General features: G+C 42.2%; 1 protein-coding gene and 1 long non-coding RNA gene across 4 annotated transcripts in view; one reads left to right on the forward strand and one right to left on the reverse strand.

Moving 5' to 3' along the window:
• Window positions 1–20,685, reverse strand: part of ACSL1 (acyl-CoA synthetase long chain family member 1) — a 60,734-nt gene extending 40,049 nt beyond the window's left edge. For 2 of the 3 annotated variants that reach the window (XM_079142973.1, XM_079142971.1), the window contains exons 1-2: window positions 20,525–20,685; window positions 1,034–1,260 (exon numbers count right to left, since the gene is read on the reverse strand). In XM_079142973.1, coding sequence (XP_078999099.1) covers window positions 1,034–1,228 — 195 coding nt within the window. In that variant the 5' untranslated portion in view covers window positions 1,229–1,260; window positions 20,525–20,685. Of the gene's footprint in view, window positions 1–1,033; window positions 1,261–2,967; window positions 3,087–20,524 lie in introns of those variants that run through there. The other variant, XM_079142972.1, reaches the window with a different exon arrangement.
• On the forward strand, window positions 8,136–19,202 carry LOC306662830. Its single transcript, XR_013764276.1, has 2 exons — window positions 8,136–11,766; window positions 16,285–19,202. It is a non-coding gene; the product is annotated as an uncharacterized lncRNA (long non-coding RNA).
• Window positions 20,686–27,019: the final 6,334 nt, after the last annotated feature.

Consider the following 27,019-nt stretch of genomic DNA (forward strand, 5'->3'; position numbering starts at 1 on the left):
AAACCTCGCTAATAACAAAACATGAATAAGCAAGCCAGGGCTCTCTGTGCAAGGGTGCACACGCTCCTCCTTGGCATTCAACTGAGGGAAACAGGGGGGCCTTTTACTCTACCTCCATACCTAAAAGCAGTGAGTGAGGGGGTCCTGTGCTTCCCAACATCCTTCCACATAGTGTTGAAAGTAAGAAATACTGAACAGTGATGCTACCTAGGGAAAGGAAAGCAAGCAACCACAAAGCAAAGAGTAGGCGAAGGGTCCTTTTTCCTTTCAACCTCTCATGTTTTTAAGGAACTCTAAAAGAGATGAAGAAGGGAAGGAAGGTAGAGCAGAAGCACTAAGAAAGAATCTTCCTGAAAGGGTCTTCAGGTTTTCCTTATGCCTGCCCACCCATTAACCCCTAAATGCATATATTCTGATTTTATTTTTGGGACTGGGAGGGCATGACCTTCAGTATGCCCTACTCATACAACCATGGCACTCAACAATTCAAGCTTGGGTGTCTCTCGAACTCTCTTGTTTCTTTGCATTGTATCCTAGACGCTGCAGCTGTTACTCCGACAAGTCCCTATGCTAGCCCTGTGCTGTATGAAATCCCAGTGTCCCTTTTGACAGTGTGAGGATAAGTTCTCAGTAGCAGATGTTACACAAGTGAAATTGTCCTTCCTGGAACATTTGTTTGATGCTCCCCTGCTGGAATGTAACACCCGTGGGGACAGAGACTGTCTTTTCACTCTTGCAGAATTCTCTGTGCCTGCACAGAGCCCAGGCCAGGCTGGAAGCACAGTGTGATCTCTGGAATGCTCTTCTGTGACTATGGAGAGATGACCCACCTACACCACCTCCTCTGTCCCTTTCCCCTGTATTTTGGCTTCTCTTTTTACTATTACCAACAACTTCTGTTAGTTGAGCACATTTATGTTTACACAGTGTCCTTACAAACACATATTCAAATGGGACTATGATCTTGATATATCACCTTCAGTGACCTTAACCAGCGGGGGAGGCGAGGAGGGGGGCTGGGCCCGTGACTTACCGCCACTTCCACTGACTGCATGGAGAGGTCACATGGTGGCTTCAGGGCCTTGGGCCTCGTGGCGTACCAGAAGGTAGTGATGGCTGCAAATGCTCCAAAGCCCATAAGCGTGTTAGTCGGAAGGGTGCGCACGTACTGCCGGATGTCAACCAGCTCTGGCATTCGAAAATACCGGAACAATTCATGGGCTTGCATGGTCCTGGGTTGGTGGTTCCCTAGGTCGAATTCTGTCAGAAGAGAAAATGTCACATTCATTACAGAGAGAAAGGCCTCCTCACCAGAATCCCCAGAGGCTGTGGCTGGTGACCCAGCAAGGCATTCAGCCCACAGCCTGATGGCCCATGGTCCAGGTCTTTCCCCGGTTGTTAAGTTTCATTTTTCTAAAACACATTAGGAATTCATTTCTGTTCCATTTCTCCATTATCTTGTGTTATAAAAAGAAAGAAAAAAAGATGTTATTTTGCTCTTATTAACCACATTAAAAATATTTTATTCATGAAGAATTCTTACCACAAGATGCTCAAGTAAGTGGCAAAAGTATCTACTTTCTTCTGGGATATTACATCTCTGTTCTCTTCCAGCTAACCAAATACACCCCACTCTCTTTACCAAAACATGAGTGCAGAGATCAGACAAGCCCAAACCACCTAAAGTTGTCAGTTCCAACAGGTCTCAGAACAAGTTCCCCAACTGGTAAAACAGACCGATCCAAGTTTCAAAATGTCTCTCACCTTCCTGGTACACTCTTCATGCCACAAAAGCGGCACACAGATGCTGAACTCACAGATGGCCATTCTGACTAGATCATTTTCTTTGATATTCCCCAAGACATTATATATAAAAGAAATGAATAAATTAGTGTCCATAAACTTTAAACTAGATATCTAGAAAGAGATGATCACATAGTATTTGAGAAAAGGTATAGATTAATATTTAGGATACAAGGTTCTGGGATTAAATCTAGCCTCTTCAGTTTATAAGCTGTATGATTTTGGACAAACTACTTTAGCTCTCTGTACCTTAGTTTCTCTATCTATAAATGGAGATGAAAATAGTACCTATGTCACTGGACGTCCATAACTACTAAATGATTCAAATAAATAGCTTAAGATGATGCCATACCCCAGAAAATGCACAAAAAATGGTAGATATTGCTATTATTTTCCTCGACCAACACTGTGATTAATCTGGAAGGCACAATGGTAATAAAAAACAGTGCTTGCCTACTGTTTGCAAACAACCTTAGGAAGTCAAAACACACAGAAGAAAATCAGATGAATAGCTTGATATATGTCAAAGCCCCAAATTTAATGTTATAGACTATATATATATATACATGTATGTATATATTTAATGTATATTATGTATATTAGTCTAAAAAGTAAATGTGCACTACAGATAATAAATGAGAATAATTCTAGCAGGAAAACTATTGATGAATAACTATTCTGATTGGCAGCAAAGGGAAGGAAATAATAGTAACTGAGTTGAAAGCCTTTCCTCTGGCAATTCCAATAAGTGTTCACACTTGAACTCTAAGTTCCTGTGGTACTTGTGAGCTACTTACTATATATTCCTTTGAATAGCTAAGTCATAAGACTGAAAAGATTATTTTTCTTCTCTTAAATATAGAAATCTTCTGTATAAATTCAAATCGATACTACTATATATTTTTTCAAAGAGTAGCAGAATATCAAACTGCTTTTACTGACCTATAATATCACAGGACCCAATATAACGCTTGGGTTAACAGGGCTCTGGGTAAGATGTGCACGCAGGTGCGCGCGCGTGCGCGCGCACACACACACACACACACACACACACATGCAGAGGGAATTTCAAGGTTTAAACGACAAGAGAGAAAGAACAGATAAGCAATTGTCTTCAGGTCAAAATTCTGGAGAGAAAGCTCCAGCACTCACAAAACCACTCACCATCTGTGTCACCAACAGCTGACTGCTAGGTGACACACCACTGCAGAAACAGAAAAGGGCAGCAGGCTGGGGGTGGGGCGGGGGCTGGAGGCACTCGGCTGGCGCTTGCCTGGCCTGCCAAGGTCTTTCAGGGCACCAGTCACATGCCGAGTCCTACACTGCTGCCCACTGGGCTAAAGGTAACTAGCAGACAAAATCCATACTTGACTTCTCAGGAGAAGAGGGGGTGGAGGATGGGCCAATGAGGAGATGGGAGCAGAGTCACCCCATTGCTCCACCCATGGGCAGGGACCAGCATCAGTGAGTGCTGCTGCCAGTACCAGTTCTGCAAACAGACACTGTTTTCTTTCTGCTTAGCTTCTCAGTAAGAGGAGACAATGGGCATATATATATATATATTTTTTTTTTTTTTTTTTAACCACTGAAATGAAATAGGAAGTGGGGTGCTTTGTCTAACCAACACGAGACATACTCAGAAAGAAACAGATTGCCAAGAGCGCATTCACCACAGATTTATTCTAGATGAATTCATAGGAATTGTGCTATTCCCATCACTTTGCACATCTGAGCGCCTAGGTTGTATGGGGCACAGTACTGGGAGCTGGGGCGACTATACCAGCGGCCACGTGTGGCCTTCAATGGGCTATCTACTAGGGAAGACACAAAATTAAACAAGCAAAGTCTGCCAGGCATCAGGGAGTGTCTTTCCAGACAAACTGTCCAAACAGTACTGCAACTCAACAAAGACAACAACCTTGTGAATCTAATGTGCAAACCTGCCCTGCCCTCAAATCATTCCACCTTTCAGTTGTCTTCATCACTCTTCAATCTGAATAGGAATTATTCACCCCTTACACGCCCCCACCCAGGTCCTTCTCTTGTCTCTCCCCAAAGATTCTGCAGTAATTCCCATAAATTCTAGACTATGTGAATTCATGGGGGCTATCCAATAGAATCCCATCCCTGAGTGAGAAGAGCAAACGATTCCTTTCCACACAAATACAGTCATACACAGGGGATTAATTTGTTCATTTAAAGCAGCAGCAGCCAAGCTACAGAATGCACTATATCAACAAGAAAGATTATTAAGTCTGGGAAGAAAAACTTTCTAAAAAACCTTCAGAAAACTGCAGACTGAATGGCTCACATGTAAGAGTATTTTATTAGATACTAATCTGTAATACTAAGCATTTAAATTCAGCCAAATTCCTACCTTTAGTGGGTGATAGTGATAAACTATTGGAGTTTTTAAGCCATGCCCCTCAGCTGGCAGCCAGGTAACAAGCTACAAACCAACTTCAATGAGCAAATTGGTTAATATTGTACAATGGAAAACTACATATAAAGAACTAAGACAATACCCCATTTTGAGCCATGTGAAAAACAACTCTCATGCATGAAACTGACAGCACAATCTTTCCCCTTCTATTTATCTGCTATTAAGAAAAAGAAATGCTATTAAGAAAAAGAAAATGAGATTGGCAATAAATAGTCTTAATGTGCTCTATATGAACATAAACACCATGCTTTGAGTCTCTAAGAAATATTGATTTATGTACTTGCTAATAAATGGTTAAAACTCACAAATGGATTCTATTCTGTTTTCAATGGTGTTCTAGTTGGAGGTTTTGTTTTGTTTTTTATTCTTTCAAAAGCAAATTTCCATATTGTCATCTAAGGAAGTTTATAGCCCAGGCCTATAAATTATCCTGCTGCTATTTGCTAAGAATATGACTCAACTGGAGTAAAGGCTTAGGAAGCCAGTATTTCTCAGTTGTGAACACACAAGTTTATTGACAGCTAGTTTCTCCCTCTACAGCTATTCTTGGGCATCCTTCCTCCCCTCACTTACAAAAAGTGAATTTGCTCAGCTGGGTCTTTTGAATTGCCTATAAAGTAATTCAAAACTAAAGTCTAAAACTACAGAATGACAGGGAAGGTAACAATCATCAGGAAAATCTGGCACAAGCCCAGATATAAAGAACTAGAGCAGAGGATGCCTTTGCATAGGCATGGGTAGAAACAGAGGGAGCACCTTACTGGAACATCACAATAGCACAGTGATGATGAGGAAAATAAGGCCAGAGACTTAAAAGGCTTCCCCAAGGTGTCTTCAAGATCAGGAGACTAACCTGGCTCTAAATCCAATCTACACGAGTGATTCCTAACTTCTGCTGGGCCACTGACCCTGTACCCCATGAACACCCACATGATTACCTTGCACATAGGGTTTGCAAGTCCCCTTCAGCCAGTCCAGTTAAAAAACCATGAAAACAGGTACTCAGGGTCCTTCCAGCAGAATACTCCATGGTCTAGAGATCCACATCTGAAATCCACATAAACTCCCAACGTCTTACATAAGTGCCAGCACTTGCCCTATCACCCTGGCCCCTCTGCGCATATGCATTCACGGCCCACTGTACACAAAGGTTCACCTCCAACCAGAGTTTGTATTATGAAGAAAGTGACTTGGAGCCAGAGGTGACTCACAAGGGCATCACTCTCCAAGGACACACATGGACACACTTCATGCACACACACAGACACACACACACAACACAGTTCCTGTAATTCCATAGACTTTTACTTACATTAGCATTTTATTTTCTTCCAGTCATTTATAAACCAAAAAAAAAAAAAAAAAAACCGAAACAGGTGCTCTGAACGTTCCTCTCCTTCTGAAGTTCCTCAATCTTTCATCAAGCTGAATAATAGCAGTCTGAATGAATATTTCACTAAGAAAACAGACCTGAAACAAACCCACATAAATAGCAATCTTGCCCTGGCAGCAGCAAATTAAGAAATCCTGACATCTTTCCTTAATGCAGCAAGCCAAGCTGGCAAGATACTGCCACTCCTTGCCCCATCTCCTCCTCTGTACAATAGGCTATTTACAGAAGGCTGAAAGCACCCTCTTTGTCCTACACAAGCTGGGCAGAGCTTGGGCCTCTGGGAGGAACAAGAGAGCAGCAGCCAGGCCATTTGCTGGTCTTTCAATTTGCCACTCCAGAACTGTTGGATTCTTGCTCCTTCACCCCGGCTGGCAAGACACCTAAAGCTAGATTTGCTTAAGACACCACCTCCTGAACCAAAAGAGCAGTCAGGCTGTCCTTAGAGAGAGGGAGGCACTGAAGCTCTAGAGAGATGCCAGCATCTCCCAGTTAGAGAGGAAGGCAGAGGTCACTGTCCAAACCCATGCCACTTAGGGAACTCTGCCGTGGTACTGCTGCCCCTGTCATTAGAAGGAGAAAGAGTATTTGGGTAACTTTGAGACCCCATGCACTAATAAGCTTGTAGGGCCGGGTTGTGGCTCAGTGGTAGAGAACTTGCCTAGCATGTGTGAGGTACTGGGTTCGATTCTCAGCACTGCATATAAATAAATGAATAAAATAAAGATCCATCAACAACTAAAAAAATAAAAAATAAACAAAAAGAATGGAAAATGTTATAAAAAAAGAAAGAAAGAAGCTTGTAGTTCCATAGAGAATTAATTATTCCCATCCACTGCCTTGGGGTTTTTCTTCTCAACTAAGTACAATAAACCTTAAACCAGTGGGTTTTTAATTTTCATTAAAGGGATTCAATGGATTACCAATTCAATTTCCATGAAGATTAAAAAAGGAGGAACAAAGCAAACAAAGGCGGCCCTGTTTTCACAGACATGATTTCATGAACTTTTCAAATCAAGTTGAATACTTCAACGCTCACACCACTTGCTGCTCACCCCTCCTAAAGTCATCAGAGAAAGAATGGGACACACCACTTTCAAACACAAGCATAATACAATGCTATTTTTTTCTAACAAATAAGATAAGGGTCATATCTTTCCCATTCAACTGGCCACAGGTAACAACTATTATATGTGCCCCTGCCAAAATAAAAGATCCCAAATGTGACATGTCCAACTTGAAAAGAAACATTTTTAGAGATGTAGATGAAATATCCAAATATTTATTATGGTAGCTTCCATATTCATTCAGCTCCATAGACATTTAAGTCACCTGACAAATTACTTCGGAAATAGTTTTTTTTTTTTTTTTTTAATTCACATTCCATAAATATTTTATTCAAAATTCTTTAAACATGCATGTTCAAATAAGGTCTTAGGTATCTTTAAAGTCACCTTTCTGAGGCATCTGTTTTCTGTGTGACGCATCACATATTTCTCTTTCATTTAAATTAGGTTGAAGCATTTTCTGAAATCATGTATGTACCTATTACTGAAAAAACCTCTCCCAAGTCACAAGAACCTATTTAAATAGTAGGAGAGGACAGAATTTTGTCCTGTAGATCCACAATTATATACCTAAAACTCATGCTTCAATATTTAAACTAGTTTTTAAAAAAAGATTTTATAACAATATCCAACTCTTGTCTTTGTATGTTCGAATACCAAGAACTAATTACCCTACTAGTTTTATATTTCTTTGTCTTAGGAAGAGTCTAATTCAGTGATTTTTTTTTTTTTTTAAACCTCTACAAAGACCCAAGACTAGGATTGGCTGATACGGTTTCAGGACAAGCTACTTTCTCTACCTGATGCCGTTCAAAGAAAGAAGCTGACAGTGCACCATGTAATATGAGCGCTTTGGTAAGACTTTAATATTACGGCTGATAAAGTATTTTGAAGAACCTTTCTCTTATATTGGGGTCTAAGAATTATTTCACATGGAGATGTGAGTACAAACTGAATAAAATTGGCAGACCCATTCCGGAAGCTTGTAAGTAGAACAATTAATACACAGATAAAAGAGTGCATAGCAAGGTAGCAGTTAGTGCAGAAGAAATCTTGCAAGGGAGCATTCACTTTCCACCCCAGCTGCGTGGAGGAAGTACGTGACCAGCTGGCCCTCAAAGGATGAGTGTAGTCTTAGAAAATGGGAAAGGGTGGACAGGAAGGTGGTTTGTGACCTACCAGTCGGACATTTCAGGGGCCTTCCTTCCTGTGTAAAAAGAAAGTGTCTCTTCTGCTCCTCCAGGCCAGAGGGGCTACCCTGCAGGTGCCCCGACAACACAGCCACAGGGCGGGTGCCAACGTGCATGAACCTCTGCTCTTCCTTGGCTCTCCTGTCCTTGGTGCCCCTACCGTCCTTCCTCAAGAAAGTCTTCTCCCAAACCTGGCTCTCCTGCATTCCCCCTCCCCCTCCCCCTCCCCCTCTGCCCCCTTCACCTACAATCCATCCCTGATCCATTTTGTAATGCCTGAATCCAACCCAAACAGGTCAGAGGCCGCTTTTTTTTCCTTTTTTAAAATTATTTTTGTAGTTGCCGATGGACAGCATGCCTCTTATTTTATTTATTTATTTTTATGTGGTACTAAGGATTGAACCTAGTGCCTCACACATGCTAGGCAAGTGCTCAGGCCACTGAGCTACAGCCTCAGCCCAGAGGCCAGAGGTCACTTTCTTTAACAAATTCTTACATACTTCCCTCAGAGAAAAGCAATTAGTCCTTCCTCTGAATTCTAGCAAAACTTTATTTGCAACCCTTGTATGGTACTTAGCACCTCCTGTTTTATGCTTATGGTGGGTGACGCTCAGTAACTCTAGCTGCTTCTCTGCTTTCTTGCCATTGGCCTTAACACAGTGCCTAGCCCCAAATAGGTACTTGAGGAATATTTACTGAGTCATAAGTGGCCCTCTGTGATTCTGACCATTTCTCTACTTTACGCCCCTAAAGGATGTATTTATAGAACAGTGATTCTCCAAAGAGGAAGGGGACCCTCAAAGAATTTCCAAATTTCAGTATTCTCCTTCCCTGCCCCACCCCCCCACCCCCCAGAATTGCTCTGAGTCCACATACTAGAAAAGAGTAAACAGCATTTCCTGGGTGGTGGGTTGGGGCAAGGGCAGCTAGCAAGACTATGATTTAAAGCCTGCATAAAAGTATTCTCTCACCACAATGTTTTATGTTTCTCAAATTGCTTTGCTTATGTATAATGCCATCCCAAGGACTTTGGCAACACTAAGAGGCTAGCAGGGTCCTCTTCTCCTTAAAGACATTTAGACACACATTTAGACATGTGACTGCTGATTAGCTTAAAACAAATCAAGGCTATTCATAGGGAGGGGAAGAGCTCCCACTAGCACCTTTCTTAGGTAGAAAAGCAAAGGCCAGAAGCACTCGAACCCAGAGTCACAACAGAGTTAGCCAAGTCTGTGAGTGAGTTTTGTTCGAAGGCAGCAAGTAAGGCCAGATTTATTCTAGCACAGGACCTGGAGTGCCATGTGAGGCTCTGGAAAGGAGACTGCTTCCAAAACACTGAGAGTGCTGGGTGGGTGGCTCTCCCAGATGTAAGGAATGTTGGCAATAGGACCTGCCCAACATGCTCCAGAGCAATAAATAACTAAACAAACAAACCATATAGCTCCCCTCCCTCCTCTCTTTACATGCAGATAGATACAAAGAAGACTTTCATGGACTTCCACCTGGGAAAATGATAGTTATCATTTGGACATGCCTTATGAAGATATCCAAGTCATGTGAAAGCCTTTGTGCAGGACAGCAAGGTTAGATTTCTAGGAGATACATTTATGAGGGAAAGCTTCCATTCAAAAAAATTCCTAAGAGAAGGAAGTTTCTTCCATTTGCCTTCAAATACTGATTTAACACTGCTCCATGATTTCTGTCTAAATATCATGGCAAGGCAGGCAAGTTTACTGACAAGAGCTGGAGAAGGACTGGACCTGGACAGAGGAGCCAGTCTCAGCCCAGCTTTAGTGGCTGGAGATAAGACATGTTCAATGGGTTGGCCCAGCTACTCTGCAAGAAGCAAGACAAGAAGAGCTTCTGGAGACTTCCCACTCACCAACTGGAATGAATAGGGCATGTCATTTCAGCTGACATCTGGCATAGGGAAGAACCCTCATTATGTCTATACAACCGCATGTTGAAGGACATGACACCATGGTCTAAGATGTTAGGCAAGATGACTAGTCTGTAACTATAATAGCTAGAGAAAGAAAATTCCTTTTGTCACTTAAACAATCCAGGAGAACAGATCCTTCACCTTACTGGACGGGGGTGAGCCACAAAGGAAACCCTGAAATAAGAGGCCCCATTGAGAGGAGGAAGAGCACCTCGTCAGGGAGGAGATACCATGTCCTTTAATGATAGCCTGGGCTGGACCACAGTTAGGCAGGAACACTTTTCCACTGAGGGGCTAGGGATGGGCAATAAGGTCCATTTGTTTGGGAAACTTCCCACAAAGAAGGGAACTATGTCATGGGGTCCTCTCAGGTGCTTTGTACAAAGCTGGTATCTTTTAGTGGCACCTATGGAAATAATCAAAACAGAAACATGGAGAAAATCCTAGACTCCAATGCAAAAAGATCCCATTCCAGGCACCGGCTGTGCCCCCATTTGATGCACAATCATGACCCATTCCTCGCCTGTATGGGCTTCAGGGGGGCTAAGAGACTGTAGGGGAACCAAGGTAAGCTACATACCCCCTTCCATGAGGAGCATCTCCAAGACTGTAAGAAAAGGCAAAGGACAGCCAGGACTAAATCAACAGGATCCCAGAAAGCCCCAGGTAACAGTGCATAAGAAGAAAACAGTCAATAACTAAAATCATCAATGCTCTGTGGTAGGACTACGTGTCTCCCCCTCCTCCTACTACTTCTTACTACTACTACTATTTTATAATTATAGTTTGCTTTACTTTTTCCTAATTTTTAATTGTGGCAAATATATCACATAAAATGTCATATTAACTATTAACTGTATTAACCGGAAAATATTTCTTAAGGTAAATAAGATATAACTGGGTCAGTCCAGTTAATTTCCTCTTGTATTTATATATTTCCCACCTGCTCCACAAAGGCTTTAGGGTGGTAACCAGTCCTCGTTAAAGAATGACAGATGGGATATAAACCCCTCCCAGAAAACACATATCTAAGCTCTCACCTTCTGTCCTGTGTTGGGCCCTGGCTCACCACTGACCAGGTTAGCAACTTCCTTTGTCCCTTGGAAAAAAGATCTCATTGCAAATACACAAATAATCCTCTGAAAATTGTAGGGGATAAGAAAACTCTCAGTATCCCTTGCACACGGAAGGCCATCGCCTTGAAGAAAAAGCATTGACAGTACTTTCTCCACCTTTGGCAAGTTTAGGATATCAATGGAGACAAACACACCTGAGAGAGCAAACCCACCCACATAAGATGGGGGACGATAACCTCAGAAGTGAATGCTGGGGCCTGGTGCTCCCTGGAGGAGGGAGAAAGCACAGTGTATGGGCTGGAGGACAGGGCCAGGGCTCAGAGCTGAGGGTGAAACCAGGCCAAATCTAAACAGGCAGAGACATGTGGGGGTGGGGAGACCCTTGAAGGCCAGACCGTCACGCTAGGAGCAAGGAGGTGGGCAGGGGAAGCCAGTGTCATTAGGCAGAGGCCAGGACAGCATCCTTTTCAACAGAGGCTGGTCCTCGCGGAGGGGTGTATAGCTTATATATCCCTCCAGGTCCCTGCCAGGGCTTAGACCAGTGTGGGAAATGGAGAACACACCCAGTCCTTGTCCTCAAGGAACCCACACAGCCCAGCAGCTCACAGAGGACGCAGCTATCAAATACCAGTGACCTGGATAAGAAGGCTGAACAGGACACAAGGTTGGGTAGGGTTACTTACACCTCTTAAAATAGATCAAGGTTTCAGAGTGAGCCCTGAACTAGAGAAATGGCTTGGCGGAACAGGTGTGAGAAGCAGACAGAACACAAAGACTGACTTCTACCCAGAGAGAAAAGACCAGCTACTCTCAAGGTTGGAGAAGTCACTTTTCAGTGTTTACAGATTTCAACAGGTAACTGTGGTTCCTTTAATCCATTTTATCCTGCTGTTCCAGATATGGAACACCTATGAAAACTTAAATACAGCATATAACATGTAATATAATTATATGCTAATATAATATAATTGTTATAATAAGAATATGATTACATTATAACATAATAATTATAACAATATCAATATAGTATATATAAGCCTTAGATTATGATTTCCAATTGCCTTTAATGCACCTGTGTTAGTTTTGTTGAAATATTCACACAATTGAAAACTTGAAACTTTATGGGCAAAAAGCAGAAGCAAATGAAATCTACAGAATGTTGGTATGTGGTAAGGTTCTTCAGGACTCACAGGGCATTTAAGGAACATGGGACAACAGGAAAGACAGAGAAAAGGTTAAGCAGGATTTTGCTCATTGTATGGGAAGGGATAAGAGAGGTACTGGTAATACACTAGGATGTGAGTTAAAATTACACAGAGAGTTAAGGTAACCATCAGAAGCAGTAACTGGCCCTGGGAAGCCTAAAAGCAAAACAAATCTAACAAGTTGCATAAGATTATAGAATAATAACACAGAGAAAGAAGAGAGAGGAGAGAGAAGAGAGGGAGGAGAGAAGAGATCGTCCTGTTTGGTCATGACCTGCTCTGAATAGGTGACATTAGCTTTGGGTCTCTATATTCCTTTTATGCTTTGTTTCAATTTTTATTCTGAAAAGTTCCAAGTCTTATTCAATAGTAGACAAAGTATAATAAAACTACAATGTATGCATTATCCGTGCTTCTTATTCAATCAAAATCAACATTTTACTAATATGGTTTCATTATATCCATGTTTTTAAAAAAGTTTTTAAAAGCAATCTCAAACATACTGTCATTCAGATGACACTTTTGAGGTCTGACAGTTCTATGAATTTACAGTTCAGAAAATCATTTGTGTAACAGTAAGACTGGCACATATATGGTATCCTGCCAACTGCCCCCAAGGTTTAAACAAAGGAGACCAACTTAAACACTGATTTGAAGCAGTTAACCCAGGATGATATTTAATTGTCAAGCATGAAAAAGGTCCTTATATTCCACTTGCACATATTCACTGAGTATCCACTATATGCCAAGCACAGCTCCAGCCTTGGGAGATAAAACAGAGAAAAAAGAAAAAAAAAAAAAAAAAAAAAAGAGAGAGAGAGAGAGAGAAAATATCAATCTTACTGAGGTTTCCACATTGTTAGGTTTTTCTCCTGAAGTCAAAGACTCATTCTAACATGGATCACAACCTAGTTTTTAGAGAGGAGTTTCAGTTTCTATACCCCACACATTGAGTCATCTTCTTTGTAAAACTGGCATTCAGAGGTCTCTTGCCATGCTGCTGGTAGAAAAAGACTGAACTTTCTATTTCTTTAAACTTGTGATAACACAATCTAATTATTAATAAATACAAGCATCCCTGATATTTAAATAGTTTCCATAACCTGTATATGTACAGTCCCCAAATATTTTCTGAATATTGTAAAACAAGTAAGAAATTAAATGAAGTTTAAAAAAAAGAAAGAAAGAAAGAAAGAAATATCTATGGAAGTTCTAATATTTCCATCCTGTACCCTAATTGGTGGTCTGGCTGCCTCTTTAGAGTGAGTGTGCCCCATGTTGAGAACTATCTGTCAGTCTTCTGTGCACTACTTGTAGCTTCTGTTGATCACCTGCCTGGATGGAGTCACTGTCAGTTTCCTCCTATGAGCAACGCTATACAAAACTGCTAACTGCAGCTCTGCCACATCTGAGAGGCAAAACCACCGAGTCTGTCAAAAGAACGCACATCTAGGGGTGAGACAAAGATTCAGCATCACCCGGTGACCAAAAGCGACATTCTGGAGAGGGCAACCATGCTGGTGACTCTCACTAGTCATTTTGAAGGAGTCAAATGGACTCCTTCAGAAATAGCTGTTCTGGAGGAAGAATAATCTAAGCAATGGGGCCACACAGGACTCAGAGACTGGCCTCATCTAAGGAGATCTGTCCTGGTTACCCCACAGCATCAGATCCTACCCCAAGGCTGAGGATCTTCACCTTGCCTGAATCTAGAGAGGTCTTGCTATCACCAGCAAGAGAGAAAGGAGAGGAAAGCATAGACTGTGCAGTGTTACAGGCTAACCTACAAGGCAGGCTGCTTAGCCGCACCCTCTGGACTTCTGTTTCGTGCTTCATAAGGTGCTGGGCTGGACTACTGTGCAGACTAGGTCCCCACCCACTCCACATGCTGGAACACCTCAGAAGACTGCCTAAGGCACAATGTGCATGACTGTCCTACAGAGGGAACAAAGAGCTATTTGACCATTTCACTGGTGGTATAGAAACAAGGTGCAGTTTTCAAATAGGAATACCAGGTAAATGAAGACTATAGTACAGTTATGTAAGATTATCTAGAATTTGACACTAATCTCCCCTCCCACATCCTGCAAAGCCCGCAGCCACCTGCATCTAACATAACTGAAACAAAACAGAAATAAATCCCTCAGATGTATTCCTAAACACAAAGTTCACCCCAACGAAGACATAGGTTTTGGTCTTCAGATTTTTCAGTTCCTGGATCTTAATTATAAGATCTAAGTTATGCACAGAATAGACAAACCTGTAACATTATATGACAAAAAAAACAAAAACAAAAACATGTATTCTTGTCAGGGGCCATTTCTGTGGGGCCCTCTGAATGTCTCCTAGGCTCAATCAAACATCAGATAATATGACGTCCTTAGGAGCAGTAAGGTGCTATGTTAAAAGTTGCTGAAAACACAGAAATGACAATGACTAGGTCTCCCGCATGCTCTAGGCTTAGAGTGTGGCTGAGGTGTCTATGTGAAGAAGCAAGATCCACACACATGAAAAGACACATGAAGGATAGAGGCAGGGATGCTATTCAAAATATTTAATAACCAACATGGCCAGACATCAACCAATCAGAAAAGACTCAGCCACTGTGCCAGACCAGAGGTCAGAAGCTCTGCCGGGCAGTGGATGAGCCCTTTGGTTTCTGAATTAGGGGTGCAGCACCCCGCACAGCAGCTGTTTTCTAACTAGCACAGGAGTACTTCAACATCTTCACCACCAGCATGGCTGCTGGTGCATTCTGGCTGAATGAATGTCACTGAGCCTCAGGTTTCAGTGAGTGATGGAGCATGAGAAGAGTCTCTGAAGAACAGGGCTCTGAGCAATAAGGTTGGGATGAGGAATGCATTCCACATGGGCCAAGGTGGGCACGTGGGGCCCAGAGGCTCTTCCAGGACATAGGATGGCCAGCGGGGCACCTGGACAGCCCACATACAGTCTTGGGGCACAGACCCTTCAGCCCTGTGCCACCAATGTGTCTTCTATAAATCACAGTATGCGATGGTTTGGGAGAGGTAGGGAAAACAGCAGGTTGGAGCCAAGCTATAGAAGTCCCAGAACAGACAACCTTAATAAAATTTGGGGACTTACAGAAAGGCGCCCTGACAGTTTCTGCTCAAGAGGGATATAACCAGAGCTCTGCTCCAAAAAGAGTAGTCACCCTCCCTCCAGCCACATTTAACTAAAGGCTTTCACTGTCTAATCCAGGGGTGACAGGCTCCAGACTAGACCAGCACCATCTTCAGAGGTTAACTGACCTGGTGATGCTGAGAACGAAAGGAAGAAATGTGTGTGTGTATTGGGCAATATTGTACAGAGAATGGGCTAGAATAAGCGGAACCTGCTGACTTGATGGGATTTCAGAACATAAGTCAAGGACAGCAGGGAGGGCCAGCCATTTCTCAAATAGGCACAGGGCCCAGGAACAAAACTCCATGTGTGTCATGGCCAGAGGCGAAGGCAGGTTGTGTAACCTTGGCTGAGTCACCTCTTCTCCATGCAGCGCAATTACTACTTCAGAAAGATGGGTGAGTTGGGCTGCTTCAGAGCTTGGGGTTGTCCTGCAGAGCCTCCAAGGCAGCAAGGGAGACAGAAGATACAACCATATTTGTGTGATCTGTGATTCTACCCATACCCAGCTTCCCCACTTCAACCAGGGCAGCTCTATTCTTATTTAGTTTACATCTTGAAGTGCCACCTACAATTTCACTGGGAAAAAGAGACTCATAATCACTAGCGATGCTACTTTGCCTTCAAACCCTCCCCCAAAATTCACAATTCTAATCTCTTCTCCGTTACAAGTTTTTAACATGATCTAGAACATGTGGAGGTCTGTTTCTGGTAAAAGAACTCCAAGAAATGCAGCAGAAAGCAAACCTATGTGTCATGGAAAGGCCAACCTCCTACATAGAGAGCACTGTTTCACCACCTGTGCTAAGCCTCGGTCCCTGTGCACATCTGAAAGCTGCTCTCTTCCTCCTGCACACCTGATTGCATTAATCATGTGTCCTGACTGCCCTCCAGGCTTCCAAGACCAAGTTCAAGGGCAGGCAAAGCCTTTTACTTTTTCAATTTCTAAAAAGTCATTACCATATAGCAAATGATAGCATCATGCACCGAACCAAGCTGAATCAAAATTTGTTGTCTCTTTTAGTACTCTGATGACACAAAGGGAAAATTCATGGCAGATTGTAAACGAGATGGAGAAAAATCAAGGAGCAATGATACAGGAGGAGGAGACTCAGCACAGTCCTCTTTTGCCACCAGCTCAATAACCTGGAACTTTCCAGCACCTGCTGCACTAAGAATCCTTCTAGTTCTAGAGGTCAGCAGAGCCAAGCAACTAGGGTAGAGGCCCTGACGTCAGACTGTCTAGGTTCAAATGCTGGAGTGGTCAACTTGACCTCTGAACATCGACTGTTGTAAAGTACAGATAAGAAAGAGTGGGACCTACCTTACAAGGTCATTGGGGGACTAATGAGCTAACATATCTGAAGCACCAAGAACAGTGCCTTGACCTGTGAGTCGCTATCATCAATCACCTCTGTGATCCCTAAGCCTGTCCCTGTTCAGACTGCAGCTACCACTCCTATAGCTGCCAGAGCCCTGCTTCAAGTTAACAGCTATGCCTTGAGAGAGAAACCAGTCTCTACTGCAACTTTCTCTTGCTTCTGTTTAATAAATGACATTTACGACTTTCTAACTTAATGGATATTGAATATTTCTTCCACAACAAACCTCAGGGGAAAGTGCCAATTTCTACAGCAGCCAAAACGGTGCAAATGGACAGATAAGACATTCATCAGAAGTCCCACCCAGAATAAGGAAATGGTCTAAAAGGCAACCCCCATCTTCTACTCTGTTGCCCCAACTTCTTTCAATTTATCCTTCCAAACCATGAAATTCTTATTTCAACAACTTTTCATTAGAACCCAAAAGTCCATAAAACCTATACACTAATAAAATCAATTTTCAAATCATTGTCAATTTCAAGAGATTTAAAGCAGACCTGCCTTAATTAAAAAAAGAAAAACTAACAAATCTTGGTAAACTGCTTTGAAGTAGTTATTCCTCAATATCCAACAAGGAGAAGTAAATAAAGCATATTTCATAAAGTACATAATGCTGTCATCTTTAAAACTCATTTTTTAAAAAGTATATAATAACATAAAGGAAAAGTTCACAATATAATTTGGGTGATTAAAATTGAATTGTCAATTTTTTTTGTCTTCGATTAACAATGTATGCTTTAATTTTTTTTAATTTGTAAAGGAAAAAAAATGAGAGAAAATACACCAAAGTGTTATAATAGTACTTAATCTCTGGAAGACCTTTATTTATTTATTTATTTATTTTTTTGTATTTCCCCAAATTTCTATCGTAAGCATACATTACTTTTATAATAAGAAAAAAAATACAACCTGGGAGGGGGCAAATGGTTTTGATTTAGATATTAGAAAAATTTCAAAGTTTTTATTTGAAACTTGAGGACAAGCAAATAATGCTTGAAGAAAACACCCACGTCACCAATATTGAAATCAAAGATTTAGGAATCAGTAAATACATGTGGAGGTAGATGTCACAAGGGCACAGAGCCTTTTCCCACCTCCAGGTGAGTTTCTGTCCAAGGGTGACATCCTTCTAGCCACATCAAGGAAGAAGCCATTCTACTTCATCCTCCACTTCTTGGTTCCTCTAAGGTTACAACCAGCTGAACACTGTGTTGTCTCCAACACAGTTAATAACCGGTAAATGACAGGATGTCAAGAACAGGGAAACATTAACACAACTCACTATACCATGACTTTCCCTTCTGCTACTACGTATCACACTAGGATTAAACGAACTAAAATCCCTTAGGAGTTGACATTCAGCATTTTACAAGGCGACAATCTCAGAGCTGCTCTCACAAACACTGGTAAAACTGCCTCTGCCTTTAGTTCATTAAGTTGAGCTGCTATTTCAAGGCTTTAAAGTTCTCAGAAGCCCCTGGAAGTGCTAACATGTACTTAACAACTGGCAGCTTCAGATTAGCTCTGTTCACTGAAAATTCTTCTTCAGACATCAGTGTCAAACATATTTTAATGACACTCATGTATTTGTTTAAACTGGACTGATGACCCGCAATAAAAATTCTGACACCTTAATTTATCTTCTGACTGACCCCTGCCTGTTGGAGAGTATGACTTAAAGTCTTTAGGATGTCAGCAGCTTTGAACTGCCTTAAAGGAAATTCTTTTCTATTCTGTAGCACAGGAGCCTTGCACATTGCATCTTCCAAACAAGACTGTCCATAAAATTACTAATGGATTATAAACTAACAGATTTTGGTTATGAGACAGTGAATGCAAAGGAATAATGGGCATCTGTTTTAAATGACAAGATGATTCAATAAATTCAACTGATCTTGAAAACTAATAGTCCTTTGAAGTTACGAGTGTAAACACTTAGAAATTACTAGTATTCCTATTCCTCTTTCCAGAAAGCAAATCTAGGAGACAGAAATCTCCAGCTGTAAATGAACCAGATATTTTCCCAGGCTCTTTCCCTAAACACATAGCCATATTCCACAACATTGTCACATCAAAACTAAAGATGTTTTAAGACTTAGGCATTAAGTACAACACTGTAGCATGTTGATATACTTTGAGTAATCCCGGACCTGACTCAGAAGCAAAGAGGTAGCTATGAAAACTCTACCATTATGGTATAAATAGATGGCCTGTCCCTACCTGCATCTGTCACATGTCACCTCTTAAATGTCAAAAATTAAAAAGCCCAGAGATTTGTTTTGAGTCAGGTTGCCTACAATAATAATAAAATTACTACCAAAATATGAATAACAGAGACAGGAAGGAAATATGTCAAATGCTTATAATTATGGGGGAAGGGTGATTTTTAAAAGTCTTCTATTACAGTAAATTTAGAAAACAGAGGTTTTCAATATGCCCACATTATTTTGAGAGGGGAGGTTTTCCTTTTCCAGACACAGAATTTTAGCTCATGAAAGATTTTAGTCTAATGCAGACTTTTCATGAATGAAGAGTCGTTTTCAGGCTAGGAAGGGATTTTCCCAGTTGAGCCCAAACAAGAAGGAATATCTCCCAAGACCTGGTCCTGTGTTTTCCACTGTATCACACTGCCCTGTCTTGCTCCAGACTGATGGGTTCTTTTTAGCTTTACCTTCTCAAACCCACGCACTCAGGATCATTAACTCAAACTAAGTTTTGGGCAAAAATAACCTGCCATGTTTACCTGAAAAGAAACAGAATCAACCAGAAGTTTTTGTTTGTTTTGTTTGTTTGTTTGTGTTAAGTCATACTTGCTTTCTTTGGGATAATTACAGGTTAAGTTGTGAAAGGTGTGTCAGAAACTATGCAATTAAACCAGTTTCTCTCACATTAATCAAAGTTCAATAACTAAAAGGTACTGATTGATAGTGGGAGTACTTTGGATACTAAAGCATCAAGAGGCAGCTTAAAAGTCTTAACCAGGGCACTGGAAGGGCACTTTTGTAATGGCTATACTTAATTAGGCTCCATAACCTTGAGCTTGGGTGGAGTGGGGATAGGGTTTGCAAGCCCTGACATTCAACGCTGATTAGCTGGAGTCTGTCTCTAGATTCTAATCCATGTCTTTATTCAAGTCATCTACCAAAGCTGGCCCTCAACGCTACAAAGTGATACAGATGATCTTCGTTGCCCAATTGCAAAAAATGGCCAGTGCCTCAAATCAATGATTCTATCACGGCTATGTGCAGGGGCTGTGAACGCTCCTCTGGAGACACCGCGAGAATTTCTACATATGGCAACCGGCTTTTGGTGCTGCCTCTGACCCTCCTGCGAGCGTTCAGCGCAGGGGCCATCGTCGCACCAAGGCACCGTAGTCTAGCTCCACGCGCGGTCTGAGCCCGCCCTACAGACCCTGCCCCTGGGGCAAGAGGGATGCCCGGAGCCCAGAGAACTCCGTTCCGGGTCTGGTAGGACCACCTCCTCGCACCTGGGCTCGGCCTCCTGCTGTGGGCCGGGCCAGGACGGTCCCCGCCGCCACGCCAACAAGGGGCCGGTCCCGCGGCGCGCGTCCCTCGGATCCGCCGTGCACCAGCCCCGCGGCCACGCCGCCAGCGGGAAGCGGCGAGCAGGCAACCCCGGCTCAAGCACAGGAAGCAGCACAGACTGGGGCGGCCTGGAAGCTCCGGCTGCCCAGGGAAGCGAGGCCGCAGAGCAGAGACCGGAAAAGAGGAACGTCCCCGGGAGCCTCGAGCTGTTCTTGAGTCCCCGCCGCGCACCGCCTCGGGAGGATCGGCCGGTCTGTGCAACCTCAGCCCCGCGCCTCCGCCGAGACCAGGCACCACAGCGGGAGCAGCCGCGGCCCCGCGCGGCAGGCGCACTCACCTCCTCCGCTAGCCGGGCCGCTCCGCCGGCGGCTGTCACTGCAGTCCACTCCCAGCTCAGCGCCGGGTCCTGGTGCTATTTAAAGAGTCACCACCGCCACTGCCCACTGGCTGCGCCCCCTCGGCTGCCGCGGCAGAGCCAGGCTGCTGTAAGTGCGCGTGCCGCGCCCGCCCCGCCCCACCCGGCAAGCCCTGCCCAGTCCTTCAGGCCCCGCCCCGCAGGCCCCGCCCCCCTGCTGGGCTCTTGAGTTGCAGGCGGGTGGCGGGCAAAGTCACCCGAACTACCCTCAGGTTTCACAATGAATCTGAGAAAGGGCAAAGGGTAAATTGTAGTGCCTCAGCCCCAAAGGCCCGGAAACCGCGAGGTCTGTGATGCCTTGAGTTGGAAGACGTCCTTTTGCACCTTGCACGCCCTGCCACCTGCCCCACTGACTTCTTGTCGGTCCGGGGTTCTGCTTTGAGAATCTCTCTCTGGTGGTCAAAGAGTTTCCCTTTCCATTTTTCTTTGGCACGAACTTAAGCGACCCCTTTTAGCACGATTTCACCACGGTCCCCACACTGACTTTCGCCACAGTCCCTGGCAGGGAAGACCCGTGTGGACTTCCGCAATGTCTTAGACATGAAGCAATCCTGGACAACTCAGGCCCCAGGGTACTTAGAGCCAAAGAGACTAGACATTGCTCAAGTGCCACATTCACCTGCTGAGTTCTTTGGTCCTGTCTGCCTTGCTCAGCCTTAGCTGTGCAGTTTTGAGGGATTCTATGGGATGAACTTTTGGGGATTTTTCAGACACCGACGCAATTGTTTTCAGACCCAAATCTCAAATGTTACTTTTCTTCTTAGTTCCTGAGGCCTGCTAGTATCCTTCAGCTCTAATAGTTGTCCAGTTACAGTGGTATTTGCATTGAGCAGAGATCTCTTGTCTAGTACTGCTTTGAATTTGAGGAATGAGAAGAATTATTGTTCCCATAAAGGTCTCTGGTGATAACATACCCCTTACTGGGTGCTTGATATTGGACACTGCCCATGCATGACCCTATCTTCATTATAACCCTATGAGATGGTGCTGTCCTCATTCCCCTTTTACAGAAGAGGAAATAGAGGCACACAAGTTATATGCCAGTTGAGGGCAAGACTACACTTGGAACTCAAAATGGTCTGTCTCCAAAGCATGCACATAACAACAGTGGGATTATACTGAGGTTAACACTGGTCAGATGTATTCCTTCCAGGTTCAAGTATACTCAAATTGACTCCAGCAAATAACATCATTTTGAGGGAAGGGGCACTGGGGATTGAACTCAGGGTTGCTTTACTACTGGAACACATCACCAGCCTTTTTTAAAATTTTTAGACAGTGTCTCCCTAAGTTGCTGAGGTTGACCTTAAACTTGAGATCCTCCTGCTTCAGTCTCCCTAGTCACTGAGATTATAGGTATGCACCACTGCATCTGGCTGCAAATAATATCTTAAAGACTTTTTCTGGGTATCTCTAACTTTTCTAGAACATCTAATGACAGCCATTGTATTTGTTTCCTCCACGCTGTGCTGGGCTCTGTGGTGAGAGCAACCCACACACCAGCAACCTCTTTAACAGCTGGATGCTTCTAGCTCCACTTCAAGATCTGTATCTTCCAGATCTACTCTCTCCTATTTAAAAGAAAAAAGAAAAAAAAAAAAAAAAAACAGGCATTCATTTTTATTAGAGAAAAAGTTTTTATTAGAAACGAATAGACTGTGCAATCCTGTATTGGCTAATCCTTGGTTTCTTTGCTGGGGTCTCTTTCTCCCCACCCATGATTTCATCATTTTATCCTCTCTTGTCCTTTCTTACTTCTTTGACCAATCTGTCAGACCCAGGGCACCCTCAAGCACTTCCCCTGTTCTGTAGTATATTCATTTCCCAGGGCTATGTAACAAAGTATCACAAATTAGGTGGCTTCAGCAACAAAAATTTATTGGCTCACAGTTCTGGAGACTAGATGTCTGATATCAAGGTGTTGACAAGGTTGGTTCTTTCTAAGAACTAGAAGGAAGAATCTGCTCCAGGTCTCTCTGGTTTGCAAATGGTTGTCTTTTCGCTGTGGCTCTTCACATTATCTTCGCTTTACAATATCTCAATGTCCTTTTTATAAGGACGCCAATCACATTGCATTAGGGTTCAACCTAATGCCCTTATTTTAACTTGATTGCCACTGTTAAAGATCCTATTTCCAAAATAAAATCACGTGCTCAGGCACTTGAACATATGAATGCGGGATGGGGACACCACTTCTTTTCATAACATGCAGGCCATTGTCATCTTATCTCTTCCACTTCAAGATATTTTTTTTTCCTTCAAACTGGAACCCTTTCCCTGGGCTCTTAACCCTTAATACAGGTGATTTACAACTTCCTTCCTTCTTCCCTTCCTCCCTCCCTCCCTCTCTTCATTCCTTCCTTCCTTCCTTCCTTTTTTTCTTTCTTTCCTGCATTTTTATTCATTGCACACAAATAGGGTACATCATTTCATTTCTAAAGTTGTACACAAGGTAGATTCATACCATTCGTGTAATCATACATGTACATAGGGTAATGATGTCTGTCTCATTCCACCATTTTTCATACCCCCCTCATTTCCCTCTATGTAATCTAAAGTTCCTCCATTCTTCTATATATATATCATCATCCACCCCCATTATATATCATCATCTACTTATCAGGGAAAACATTTGGCCTTTTTTTTTTTTTTTTTGTTTTTTTTTTTTTTGTTTTTTTTTTTTTGGGGGGGGGGGGGTATTGGCTTATTTCCCTTAGCATGATATTCTCCAATTCCATCCATTTATCTGCAAATGCCATAATATTATTATTCTTTATGACTGAATAACATTCCATTGTGTATATATACCACAGTTTCTTTATCCATTCATCTGTTGAAGGGCATCTAGTTTGGTTCCACAATCTAGCTATTGTGAATTGAGCTGCTGTAAACGTTGATGTGGCTGCATTACTGTAGTATGCTAATTTTAAGTCCTTTGGGTATAAACTGAGGAGTGGATAACTGGGTCAAAATGTGAATCCATTCCAAGTTTTCTGAGGATTCTCCATACTGCTTTCCAGAGTGGCTGCACCAATTTGCAACTCCACCAGCAATGTGTGCCTTTTTCCCCACATCCTCGCCAACATCTATTATTGTTTGTGTTCTTGATAATAGCCATTCTAAATTAGAGTAAGATGAAATCTTAGAGTTGTTTTAATTTGCATTTCTCTAATTACTGGAGATGTCGAACACTTTTACAACTTTAAAGTAGGAAATGCACACAATCTGGAATCAGATCTGAGTTCCTACTCTCTCTGGCAGAAGCTGCTATATGACGTTGGAAAGCAACTTCATTCCTTACAACCTCAGACTTTCCTTCTGGAAATAAAGGAAACAAACTAAATAATCTCAGTCTCTCAGGTCTCTTTCAGCACTCACACTGAAGAAAAAAAGTAAAAAAGCCTTTCTCCCTAACATTTCAAAGTGTTTCACAATTTGGAGGGGAGGGTTGTCCTGTGTCCATCAGATAAAGACTTTGATGGGAGGTTGTATTGCACAGTGGTTAAGAATACAAGCTTTAGGTTTGGGCAAATCTGCATTAAGCCCTATTTTATCCTCTGTAAACAGGAATAATACCTATTATAGAACAGTGTCCTGAGGACTGGACAGCCCAGGCCCTCAGCTTTCCCATTCAATGAAGTTCCAGACTCCGAAATTGAACATTCCATTTTGTGACTTAGGGAGAGGGATCTTAATCCTCTTTTCTGATTTCTGTTTTCAAACATTCCTCTAACCAAGTGCACAAGAACCAATTAGTAGAGCAAATTTCTTAATGGAAGTTTGAGTCTCTTTTCATGTGTGCCAGCCTTCATTACATTTTGACCTGATCGCAATTTTGTGGCTCATTGTGTCTAGATTCAAATCTCTACGTCTAAAACTAATTGGTCAGTCTTCTAGAGAAGCTAAAGACAGTCCAAGTCCTCTGGGGGATTGATGATGACATTGTTTCAAAAGTTTTCACTTAGGATTGTCAACTGCTAAGCTGTGATTATTCTTGATCTTCTATATCTAATGCTCTCAAGCTTGGTCAAGTCAAGTCACATCAATTAATGTTAGTCAATGTGCTTTTAATTCCTGGTCTTGGCAACTGGATGAAAGTTGTCATCAGTGAATGATGCTCAATCTCTTCTGAGGCCACATCTACAGTAGGCATATATTGGGGCTGGAGTTGTGGCTCAGTGGTAGAGCTTTTGCCTGGCATGTGTGAGGCCCTGGGTTCGATTCTCAGCACCACATATAAATAAATAAACAAAATGAAGGTAAAAAAAATAATAAAAAGGAATATGCAAAATAATCATTAAAAAAAAATAGACATATATCCCTGTCCCTCGTGAAACTGTAAGTGCCAGGAGGGCAAGCTCTGTGTCTCATGAATCCTCATGAGCCATCCCATTCCTTCTCATTCCACTGCTAGTCCTAGCCTAGTATTTACGTAATAGTATTCACGTGTTTAATTGGACATTTTCCTAACTATTCGCATGTAATCAGGGTCAATCAAGGATGGATTCAGGGTGTGTGGGACCTTAAACTTATACAATTTATGGGAGCTCTTTAAGAAAATTACAAATACAAAGCTGAATACAAAAGTGAATGTTTCTTCTGGATGAGAACAGAAATCACAGTGAAATACAAATTCTAAAAATTTTGGTCTTCCCAGCAGTGGGAAGGAAAATAAGGTTGCCCGTTATAATTGCACCAAAATTTTCATAAAACCCAGAAAAATAACCTAAATTTTTAAGAAAATTATTTTCTACTACAACTCTAAGGTTCCCCCCCATGTTTTGGGCTGTGTACTCAGCAATGGTGTTTTGTATGAGATTTTTAATAAATTTTATTTTTTAGAGCAGTTTTCAATTTATGGAAAAATTGTAGCAGTCTCACAAACCTCTCACCCACCTTCCACCATGATTCATGTCTTACATGAGCATGGTAAGTAGATCAGCAAGCCAGTACTGATACGTTACTGTAACTAAAATCCATACATTATTCAGATTTCCCTAATTTTTACCTTTTTCTATTTTAGGACCCCAACCAAGATACCACACTACATTTAGTTGTAATGTCTCTTATGTCTCCTTAGGCTTTTCTTGACTGGGGGTTTTTCAGAACGTTGACAGTTTTAAGGAATATGGGTCAAGTGTTCTGAAAAACATCCTTCTTTTGGCATTTGTCAAATGTTTTTCTCTTGGTTAGACTGGGATTATGTATTCAGGGTAGGAAAGTAACATAGGACTCTTTTTTTTTTTTCTTAATTTGGTAGTACTAGGGATTAAACCCAGGTTCTCTTGATGCTAGGCAATCACTCTACCACTGAGCTACATTGCTGGCCCCATGTGACATTTTTAATAACGTGAATAGAAAGAAAATCCAGTCTTTCAGTCATTCTTCTCACATGACTGATGGAATTCTTAGAGTTGTGGTTGTTTTCTTAATGATACCAGGGATTGGACCTAGAGGGATTTTACCACTGAGCTATATCCCCAGCCCTTTTTATATTTTATTTTGAGACAGGTTCTCACTAAGTTGCTGAGGGCCTTGCTAAGTTGCTGAGACTGGCTTTGAACTTTTGATCTTCCTGCCTCAGCCTCCCTAGTTACTGGGAAAACAGGCATGCTTGCACCACCAGGCCCAGCATTTTTAGAGTTTTGATTAGATATTGGTGAGAATGAACTCCATTGTTCTCCATTTTAAAGGCATGCTGATTGGAAGAATTTTCTGTGATATATCTTCTGGCTATGCACATTTCACTCTGCATTTCTCTTCCTCTGACCACATACTTCCAGGTAGGTGCCTTAGGACAGATTGATTTGGAGATGTGAACCTCTGACCTCAAACCTCCTACAGGATGCTAGGTAAGCTGGCAGAGCAGATGGAGTCATCCTGAAAACATTTCTGTTGAGGCAAATTCCTTAAATATAGATCCCCAAACCCAAAGGAACATATATGACCAACACCAGTACCCCTTATCTGGGTTCCAAAAATGATCTCAGCACTACCAAGCAAGAGATGGTGACAGAAGAGACAGAATAGAGTGATGGCTAAACCAACGGATAAATTATCTAAATCATCTTTTGCAAAGACTAGAGGAACATTTAACTATGGAGAGCAGGTTACTAGGGCCCCTCCCTAAATTTCATGGGGCTGCTATAAGTGATTGGCTCTGAAAATTAAACCATGTTAGCCTAAAAGTTAATCTCCCCCAGTTAGCATATCTTTTTGCACTGTTACTGTGCCAGTGTTTGGATTTGCAAGTATAACTCTCTTGGGTTTCCAGCAGTGAGGAAGAAGGGGTGTTTCCGCCAAACCAACACTGTTCTATAACTACTAATGACTATCCCGTGGTCTTCAGTGGCCCTAATTAAGCCATAGCCTTCTCTCTACCCACACCCCATGTAATTTTTAAATATAATGCAGTAA

Source organism: Sciurus vulgaris (assembly GCF_902686455.1).
Source record: "Sciurus vulgaris genome assembly, chromosome: 5".
NCBI lineage: Eukaryota > Metazoa > Chordata > Mammalia > Rodentia > Sciuridae > Sciurus > Sciurus vulgaris.